The following is a 10,522-nucleotide window of genomic DNA, read 5'->3' as shown; positions in this document are numbered from 1 at the left end:
TTTACATTATCTTTTCCTTTTTATTGAAAACAATTTGTGCTTTGTCGAAATCATAACACCACTATCAGTTTCTAGCTCCAAGGAGGCACCTTTTTCGACTTTTTTTATAAGTGTTTTCACTGGGGACGCACTGTTTTACGGGGTTAACGTAGACACGGTCGGCGATGCAAACCGGTGCGCTCGCTAGCTTTGACTGCGTTGCATGCTTCGAATGAAATAGAGTATAGTCTTGAATAAGCTGCTGCACCTTCACTCGCTCCCAGAGACGCACCCCACGACAGTTCTAGAAATATGTAAAATGCAGACGCAGGATTCGGTTTCGAATAATGTGGACGACGCGAAACTTGTGCAATCTCGTATAAAACGAATTCTCAAAACGAGTACTCGCAGGTGTAGCTATGTGGAAAGATGCCCGCTTCTTACGGAGTGAACCCAGGTTCGATGCATAAAATAAACATACATTTTTTTTTCAATTATTGAGAAAAGTGAATATCGACGAAACTTCGTACATTATTTTTTTTCCTTTCCTTTTTAATATCTTTTTTTTTTGCACAATTATTATTGAAAATAAAATGTCGACAAAGCTTTGAACTAAATGGTGTCGGACTCCCTTTCTAGAGGTGCATAGGGAAACGGCGGGGCTTGGGTTGCCGGATGGACGCCGCGAAGCAGCATTCATAATTTTTTTTTCGGTAGGGCAAATGCTGCTGACCTGTGACTCCCGTTGAGAAGGGGAAGAGTCAAAACGGAGTCACACGAAAAATTGACTCTCTAAGAGAGTCGTGAAGTGTCAAAGAGAGTCATGGAAGCAGTGACTCTCTTTGAACTCCTTTTTCTTAAAGAGTGCAACTGCAGACATTCCCGGTACCTATATGCCCCAGCCAACTCCCCTGCCCACTTTTTCCTCCGATGACAGTGAGAAATTGGTTGGAAGGAATCGTACGCGTTTTATATTTATTTCTTGTGAAAGGCATCTTCAATCTAACAGAAATCGTCAAAGATCCGATCCGATTAGTCACACATTTTTGTTCTGTCTGTGGAGCCGCAGGTATATCCTATATTTTGTGGTGATCACTGAACTGGTGTGTACTTTCGTGTCGTGCGCTTACTTGGTCGTGCGCTCTCGTGTCGCGTGTTGAGCTGGTCATGCGCTCTTGTGACATGCGCTCTAGCATGAAGCGCGATACTTTGGCAGTGCCCTCGTGTCGCGCGCTCTAACATCGGCGCTTCAGTGTTTTCGCTCTAAAGGCGTTCTCCCAAAAAATGCGACTTTTGAACAATGAAAAGTGGGCACCGACTTCGAAAAAAAATTATAGGAATGCGCAACATCATGGGGTAACATAAACAACGTGCTGCGTTCACGAGTTCACAGAGTACCGTATTTCTTTTACCATAATTTATCCCTAGTTTATATTCCACAGTGGCGAATATAGTCTTTAAAGATGCATTTTCTGTAAATCCTACACGCCCTGTACATAATTCGCACTTCAAAATATCTTCCCACATAGCACACCTTGTCTGCGTGTTTGGCGCGCAATAAGACCGAACCGTAGAAAAGGAGGGATGGGTATAAAAATCAGTGTAATCTAAACTGTTATTTTAATCGTGATATAAATTTGACAGATTTCTTTTTGGTAAAGAAGAATGCCAAGGTATTATTTGTTTTTCGATTTGTCTATTATTGGGTGCTATGAATGTGCATTTATTTTGTTTTCATATCAAGGAATGATGACGTTCAGGATTATTTATATCAATCTGAGTACGAGCTCAAAGCAGTGGTCTTAACGAGCAAATTTGAGTATTGTGCTTTCTTTCTATCATCCACCTCGTTACGGAACGTCGTACTGGAACTATATAAGAACGCGAGATAAAGCCACTAACTCGAGAAATGTAATGTAGTATTGCAAAATAATAAGAACGCAAAAATGAAGCTTTTTACCGAATAAACAACATTAGACAGTTTGTGTTCTACTGTGGAACGGTTTACTCAACAAGAATTGTTAAATCAGCCGCACTTTAAAGCTATACTTATTCCTTCTTTCGCACCGTTTTCAGTAAGTGGACAGTTCAATCGATCAAACATTCATGTTTCAAAATACATGTAGTGAATAACAAGCATTACTCTATAGCTTCATCAAATTAAACCAAGTTAATCTGATTAAAAGCTCATTATGATTTATGTGATATTTTTCTTATAAATGTATTATTTTGAAACCTGTATAGAATTCTTGATTAACATATTCTGTCATTTACAAAATCCATCACGTCTCGTCAAAGTTAATTGTTTTTAAATTAAAAAAAAACATATTCTACAGTCCGCACCTGTTCATTCGCCGTACGGTCATTTCTGTGTCTGAAGGGTTAATGGGCTAACAGGTTTTAAGCTGAAGTGTTTGACGTGTAAAATATTTAACGGGGTAAGGGATTTGATGGGCTGAAGTGATTTGGTGTGCTGAAGGGGTTTGGAGTACTGAGAGGGGCCCATAGCACATCAGGGCTGAAGGGTCTATATTCAATAGAGAGGCGTCAACTATTTCGTGCTCTATAGCCAAGGTCAGCATAGCATCCCTAGTGCTCCAACTCTGTCAAGACAGATTAGCGCCTTTCGATAAGCGTCTTTCGACGTTATGGGCTTTGCAAAGTTGGAGCACTTTGGAGGCTAGAATGGCCTTGGCTATGAACCACGGAATAGTTGACGCCGAATATACGAATAGCCCCGGGCGCGTCCAACGCAGGCACTGATGTCCAACGCAGCCACGACGACATCAGGAACAGCATCGTGACGGTGCTCAGGATTTCTCGACGGCGGCGGATTTTCGTTGCGTCTTTGTGGTTTTTGCTCAACGTGCAACTGGAGGTGTGTATGTGTGCGTGTGGTGCACCTACTTGGTTTTATTAGTTGAACTACCGTATATTTCAGGAAGTTACCGAGCGGCATTATTAGTACCTTAAAATATATTTTTTGCGACAAAGAACTCGGTTGTCTATATTTGGTCTAATTGTTTTGGTAAACAGCTGCTTGCACCCGAGTTTGAGCAAAGTTGGGTTTTTATCGTCTTTTTGAGTTACAACAAGCATGTAAAATTCAATCTCTGAACTAAACTTGGAATAATGTTTTCACATATTTTTAATGGTTCACAGTCATTTGGGCGTTTAAAGGGTAAATGGGTTGAAGTGGTTTGAACGCCGGACGGGTTTAAGGTTTTTTAGGGCTGAGGGGTTTGATGGCTGAGAGGGTCCCATAACACATCAGTGCTAAAATTTTATTTTTAATAGGGTGAGAGCTTATAAACGCAGCGTGGTGCTTAGCCTTTTTCGATTTTTCGATTGACCTTTTGGCCTTTTAAGCGGCTCATGCAGCAATCCCATTGGCTGCGATATAGAATGCTTGAAAATTGCCACGCCCTGCTTACTTAAGCTGTGTCTGACTATATGCTTTTTTTTTTTTAATTACACAGCTTGATCATACTGACTAAGACCAGGCAGTACGGTGTGTCGTGAACAAACAATACCCCGTGTGTGGGTTGTGGTAACTCTATTCTGGATTTTAATGTCTTGTAATGTCGGTTGCGCATTCATGACGCTCGTTCATGTTACATTTTGTAGAAAACGACTAAAGCATATCTGCTAAAACGAAACGCTTAGCTAATATCTCAGTGACAAGGTACTCTTTCACGGACGGAATTATTTGAATTTATCCTAATAAGGATATGGGTGTTGATCGTATAGAAAGGGTGATTTGGGGAGTGGAGGGTGTCTAGGACACGACGGCGGAGAGTGATGAATAAGATATTCAGTGATTTAGCCCACTACAGAATCTACCTCGTCGAATAAGGTGTATTTTTATTATTATTAAGACAGAACAAACGAAAAACGAATGTCTCATCAAATTAAAAATAGGGAAGCGCAATTCGTGCACATCTCGCGTGTGTAGTACGACTTCAGTAGAAGCGACCCAGTGTGTCCTTTGTGTTCTATTGTTTTCTGTGAGCTCTAGTCTCCCACTCCTTCCTTAATATCTCATTAGTTAAAACGGAGTCGTTTTAAGTAAATACCTGTATATTCACTAGGTCTATGCGAAACGTGCGAGGTCCCCTTGCGGTTGAAATTTTTTTTTATGCATTAAGTTTGTGGCACTTACGCTTTCAAATTGAGGTATACACCTTATTTTTGGAACCCCAAGAATTGCTCATAATGCGTGATTCGCTTCTCAGTGAATGACTTAAAATTTGTAAACGATTCTTAGCAAAATTGGATCGGAATATAAAAAAGTATACTTTTCTTTCCAGCAGAAGTCACTACGTGACACGCTTCTTTGCAGCGTGTTCCATACGGGAGAAGTTCAGCTTCAGTTGCTGATGAGCATTTGCTCTTCAGTAACCGTCGAGTCACACTCGGATAGAAGTATCAGTATCAGGAAGCTCAACGTAGCTGTGCGGTGTTTTGCAACTCGATTGTGCTCTCGTGTGCAGCTAAGATGAGAGCACGTCATTCACTCTGGTGAATGCGAAACCTTTTTCCACAGGAGCCGCCACAGATCCTAAAGAAACCAGAATCTGATACGATGCGAATAGCCTTGACGCACGACGCGCAAGCTGTATTGTGAAGCTCCCGACAAGTTATTGAACATTTTAAACATTTCTAGTATGAAAAGCAGTTTTGGGGAGCTGTTGTTCATTAGCAACATCAAGAGCAAATACATGTTGCATGTTCGTTCATTAAAAACAAACAAAAAAACCGGTTTCAATCTTTTTAGATGCGAACTGACATAGCCACTCAGTACTATTACATAGATCGTCATCTGCTCGCTGGTCATCTGCTCGGTGGAGCAGACGACGCGGGGTCATATCATTTCAGTTCAAACATTGTTGCACTTGCAGGGCACTATTTGCTGGGGCATTCTGATGATGGAACCAACACTTTCCCCTTTGCCACGAATTCGAGCATTTCTGCCTCAGTTTATTCCGTAAGCCACGCAAAATTTGCAAGTAAAACATGAACAGATTCACCACTAGGAACAAGTTCAATGTGTACAATACCCCATTTTTTTGTATTTCACCAGTTGGGGAGGTTGAAGGTCTCCTTGAACGACGTTGACCATGCACCAATAATTCACCCGCCTTAAAGCGAGACAACTACCCGTAGACCTGTGATTTCTTTATAATATCTTCCTTGTAAGCTGTCTCAGCCATTAGAAGAGTTTCCGCCGCCGTTTTCACTAAAAGAAAAGAAAACTTCAAGACTGCACGCTTTTCTTTCAACTTGGGCAACGAAAGAAACGAGAAATCATTTTGAGGCTCTATGGGCAAAAAAATTTAAACATGCCGCAAGAACTTTAGCATAAGACGTCGGTCGGCAAACTGTCTCGGAAGGGATGCTACTAAGCAAGCTTCCGCCGCTGCTAGCATCGGAAGCCGGTACTACGAAAGGCCCGGCCACCCTCCAGAAATTCATTCCGTTTTTTTGGGGGTCCCCCCTTCTATAGGGAAGACGTTGGAGTAATCCGTTATTTGTCGCCTTTAGAAATTGGAAGATTTATAGTTATCGACATCTTAATATTCCCAGCTCCTTGCTATGTTCCCGCTTCTTGCATCGTAATTTGTTATTCGGCAGTTTTACCAACTCATTCTGCCATCTTATTCGCATCGAAGCGGTAATCGAGATGGTCGAATATTGCCCCGCTTTGCATTTGTGAAGATCGCAAGATTGCTCCTTGCGCACCTCGTGCGTCTGTTTACCGCCGAATATGCGCACCCGCTTTTGTTTCCTCCGTCCTGAACCCAATGACGGCGTGTGTTTAACTCCTCTGTCCTGGCTCGCTATCTGTGCGTCTTCTACATGCCCTTCGTTAGCCTGCACCTGTTTGCGTCCAGGTGCCCAAGAGGCGCATTTCAGTGCCGTTGCTCAGAGCACAGCCTCAGCAACGCTTCCGTATCCCACAGGAATAGTGATTGGTTCGTCAGAAATATTTAGCTTCGGCGCTGTTCTGAATGTGTCAGTCACGATGCCTTGTTCCCATATGTTAATACACCATAAAAAATAAAATTGTTAAGTCGAATAATGCAATCGAATAATCACGTCATGCGCAATAGACGCTGACAACTTAAAAGACGCAGGGGTGTAATAAGGTGGTAAACTGGGCCAGTTGGTTGACGTTATACATGATGGGGAAAACAGCTCAGGAAACACGGACTACGAAGAGGAACAAACACGATAGGACAATGCAGCATTGTCCTGTCGTGTTTGCTCCTCTTTGCAGTCCGTGTTTTCTGTGCTGTTTTCCCCATCATGTATAACGCAGGGTGTGGTTCAGTCTTTTGGAAAACATGGTTGGCCAAATGTCACAATGATACGTCACTTCTGCAACCGAAGAGTGAGTTGCATTTATTGTGCTTCAAGCGTCAATGATTATGGTAGACAAGCGGTGACTGCGGGAGTGATCTCGCCTAGTAGACGAAGGTGCCGACCGGGCGGTGCACGAAGTGTCCACCTCGGCTCTGGTGCACGGAACTGTGAGAGCCGGTCACCACTGGAGCGTGGTGCACCTCGGCCTGGTGGTAGGTGCTGCGGGTGGGAAAACAATTTAATTTTGTCTTTCCTAAGAACAAATCCGTCGTCGATGAAAAGAGCACTTTTAGGCCCTGAGCTTTAACGTCAGAATGCGGCTAGGCGTCTTTGTTTTAAATAGTATCGTAGCACTACATTATTTATCCATCAAAGTAACCGCACACTCTTTATTCTAGGACCATAGGGAATTTATTGTAGTCGGTGTCGCCTTGCAGAAAGAGAGAAACTAATACGTTATGCAATGTTGGTTCGCGTCAACTTAAGTTTCAACAAACTTGTGCGTAGTGGAGGCTGTCCAGTAATTGTACAAAACGTTAAAGTAATACATTATTTCTCAAGATACACTAGAATGCCGACTGGAATGCAAAATCGTCAACAAAGAACGTCATGAAAGCGCTGAAAATAATTCACAAATGAGGTCCCGGTTTCAACCTATGCACGAATAATTTTCCCAAAGTCATTGAGTCTTAATCAGTCCTTGTCGTGTAGAAAGACCGGCTTGACTCACCCAAACAATGGGTCGTGCTTGGTGGCGGTGGTCTTTGGGTGGACGACCTTCTTCTGGCTGATGGTGTACCCGTGGGCGTGGGGTGGCACGTAGGCCACCTCGCTGTGGTGTTCCACCACCGGCTGACGCACCACCGTGGTGGCCACGGGGACGTGGACTGCAGCAGCGTGGTAGGCGTATGGTGCCACGTATCCGGCCTGGCAGCAGGCGGCCAGCAGGACGAGGCAGGGCAGGAGGGTGGTCTGGATGAGCACGATGGAACTCATTTTAAGCTATGCACTATAGGTGTAAGTACGTGGACACCATATTTGAGCTCATTGTTCGGAGCGCATTCGGACACCGACTACCCGGGTATCATCTGGCATAAACCGACCTGTCTTGGTGCGGAGTACTCGCTGTGGAAGCTGTCTGAGGAGCTTTGTTCAGCAGGCCCTTGGCAGAAATGGAACTTACTTTGCCGTCAGTGAATACCGACTACTCGGAAGACGTTATCGACAGAGACTTGAAACGACATTGAATTGGTGGAGCATGTTGCATAATAATTTACGATGAATACTTAGTTTTATGCAAAAAAGCGCTTAAGAACGTGGTTTTAGGACACTGAAAGAGAATAACCTCTTTAGCTGAAAATGATATTGTTGTGGAATAACGGGCAGTGAACTGCAGTAACACGGCAGTTTGGCATTGTCCTCGCGGACGATATTCAACTTGTTCGCCCGATTATCCAGTTTGACTTGTAACCATAGCACACATGTTCTTGCGATCTCTCGTTAAGGTACTTGGCCAACTATAAGTGCGTTAGAAACAAAAAACGTGTTTAAAGTGTTCTGCGTTGCACATCAAATATTTTCTGCGCGCATTGAGTGTACTCACAAAGGTGTTCATGTTGTTAGTGGATAGAGATACTACGACTGACTTGCTGGAGTGAAGACTGTGCTACATGCGGGTTACAGGAGTCCTTTTATGAGTGGCTACGAGGAAATACTGAAATATACCATAAACATGTATGTTCGAAAAGCGCGAAATGTCCCGCCCATATTCTTATCGCGACATCGCAGGAAATACTGATCGCGTTATTCTGCGGCGAAGCAGAGAGCCTTCAGCAAGGGGTGTATATTTTACCGTCAACACTTACGCTCGCTCACTACCGGCATCTGATGAGTGTGCGAGACACGATTCTTTTCTCTCAAGGTGTCATGTGAAAGCCTCTGTGGGTGTGCCCTTGAAGGATGTGGCCGTTGCCTTTCCTGTGGAATGCATTGTTCGTTTAATGAAAATACCTTTGGTATTTAAAGTTTTCCTACGGAGCTGGGATACAATTAAAGTTCTCTCTTTATGGAGTTTCTATCAACAAGTTGCGGAAAGCCATTTATTTAAGAGTGTTTAAAAAACGTCTACACGTCAACAGAGCCTCAGCATTCCTCAGTTGCGATGTCAGTCTGCGCCCAGTAAGAAAATGAACTGAAGACGTTGGTAACTCGGCAGTTGCCACGGCTTTCTAAGCTTCATTGTAAGTGTCGACAGAAAAAGCGATTACCACGATGGCAGGGGTTTAGCATATGCGCAGCGGATCTCTGAAAAATGGCAACTGTACTTGTTAATATTGAGTGCTATGATCGTAAACGGGTTAATAATGTTTCTTCACTTCATGTTTTTTTCTATTTTTTCTTGTTTATTATATTTACAAGACGATAGTTTAAAGACGGTACCCTTAAAGTCTCGCGATCGTGACGTGACGAAACTAAGCTTTGAACCTTTACTTAAATCGCAAAACCACATACAAATATCCGCGTTTCCGACAAAGTTTTATTTTTACAGTTATGGTTTCAGCGTAAAAAGAATAGAATTACTTGGCATTTTTCAATTTATACTATACTGAGGATTCTGGGCAGTTTTGTACGTAACGACGTTCCAAGGAACGGGGATCCTGAAACGGGTTCCTTTTAGGAGGAACGAAGGATCGCCGCCGTTGCATTTTGCGTCAGTGGAACTGGAACGGGAACTCGTTACTTTTTAACTGAAAAAGAAAAAGGAACCGCGTTCTTTTTTTTCGTCCAGAGGGGGAATTTCATTTTATTTCTAAGAGGGGAATTCTAAAAGTATATAAAAAAATATCTTTACAAAGAGCAGGATTTCGGTAACGTTTTGATTATTATCTTGGGCAGTGGTTCTCAACCACTAATGTTTCGCGGACTCCTTGTGGATCGGCGCAGATGACGGAGGACCCCGTTCGTGGTGAGGAAGGGAAAGGTATAGGTTAATTATGAAAATTATCTAGTAAATGGATATAACGAAGGGCTAGTGTGAAGTAGACTTCCTTCACTGACATGCGAGAAAAAGGGCCCAAAAGATCGGAATGTTTCTTTTCAGTCTGAAAAAAGACAGGCAGGGCTTCGCGGACCCCGAAGGGTCCGCGGACCCCCATTTGAGAACCGCTGATCTTGGGGATTATTTCGTGTGGTCCTCGCTTGGTAATAGTCGGGTCCAGGAGAGCTAATGGACATCTACTCTTTTTTTAGTGCCCGAGACTGCGGTACAGAAGGTAAAACGTTTAGTCGAAGAAAAAGACACAAAAATAAGGACGTTTTTAACTCAGCTAATTTCTTTGCTTCCACGAATCCTCATACACCCACATATCTAAGGCCGACTACAGCCATCACCGAGCTTCCACAAAGAAACGTACAGTCACAATAAAAGAACAGGTTACCAGAAATCGAACGCACCCTTGTAATCCGAACATTGGTCACATAAAATATACACAAAAAAATAACCTTTATTCCTTCTCTTTTTCCCCCCACCCTCAAACTGAACAACGAATCCAACCTTCACGAATGGAGGACTTGTAGTTTTCACGACTGATCTTCGAAAACCCCCACCTCTCTCCTTTACTTGCTCGTCTTGCGGGCCGCAACATCGAGAAGCAACTTTTGAGAAGTTCGAACAAGGGACTTTGTTAGATTGAAACGTGTGAGTTTGTTACAAAACATTCGTTCAATGTGGGGTAACAGTACATTTGGCTCGTGTAAATCGCCCACCACAAACATGAATATGGTTAGAGCCCTGCGCGGATAACAGTTTGAGTATCCGCATCCGATCCGCATCCGCAGACTTTGTATCAATCAGTCGTTTTATTTTTCTTTCACAGGAAACAAGGTAGCTGGGGCAAAAAGCTGCAACATCCGCATCTGAACCGCATCCGCAAACTTTTAACATAATTGTATCCGTATCCGATCCGCATCCGCATACTTTGTATCCGTATCCGAACCGCATCCGCAAAATGTGCAACTATGCCGATGTTCTTGCTAACCACCGGAGGTTACGATTATATGCAGAGTAGCAAAATTAGTGGAAATCACACCGACCGCGTTCTTCCCCGCCGACAAAGCGCATTTACTACGGCTGATCGAACGCCGTTATATCGAGGCTCATCTTAGCGAAAGGGGTACG

General features: G+C 43.3%; 1 protein-coding gene across 1 annotated transcript; it reads right to left on the bottom strand.

The window, feature by feature from the left end:
* Positions 1–6,446: 6,446 nt before the first annotated feature.
* Positions 6,447–7,341, bottom strand: LOC115312299. The gene is made up of 2 exons (XM_029971173.3): positions 7,076–7,341; positions 6,447–6,564 (listed from the first exon to the last, which is right to left on the bottom strand). Exons 1-2 carry the CDS (start codon positions 7,339–7,341, stop codon positions 6,447–6,449), a joined length of 384 nt encoding a protein of 127 aa, XP_029827033.3.
* Between the last annotated feature and the right edge of the window lie 3,181 nt (positions 7,342–10,522).

This window comes from Ixodes scapularis, unplaced genomic scaffold (genome assembly GCF_016920785.2).
Source record: "Ixodes scapularis isolate PalLabHiFi unplaced genomic scaffold, ASM1692078v2 PGA_scaffold6__148_contigs__length_123643588, whole genome shotgun sequence".
NCBI classification, from domain to species: domain Eukaryota; kingdom Metazoa; phylum Arthropoda; class Arachnida; order Ixodida; family Ixodidae; genus Ixodes; species Ixodes scapularis.
Note: the sequence above shows the minus strand (reverse complement) of the source record. Positions and strands in the feature narration are given on the sequence as shown.

Bases quoted from the DNA above. Each gene is read 5' to 3' on its own strand.
- LOC115312299 (XM_029971173.3), bottom strand. From the start codon at position 7,341: ATGAGTTCCATCGTGCTCATCCAGACCACCCTCCTGCCCTGCCTCGTC. The intron at 6,565-7,075 runs GTGAGTCAAGCC...TCCCACCCGCAG, and splicing joins AAGCACGACCCATTGTTTGG to CACCTACCACCAGGCCGAGG.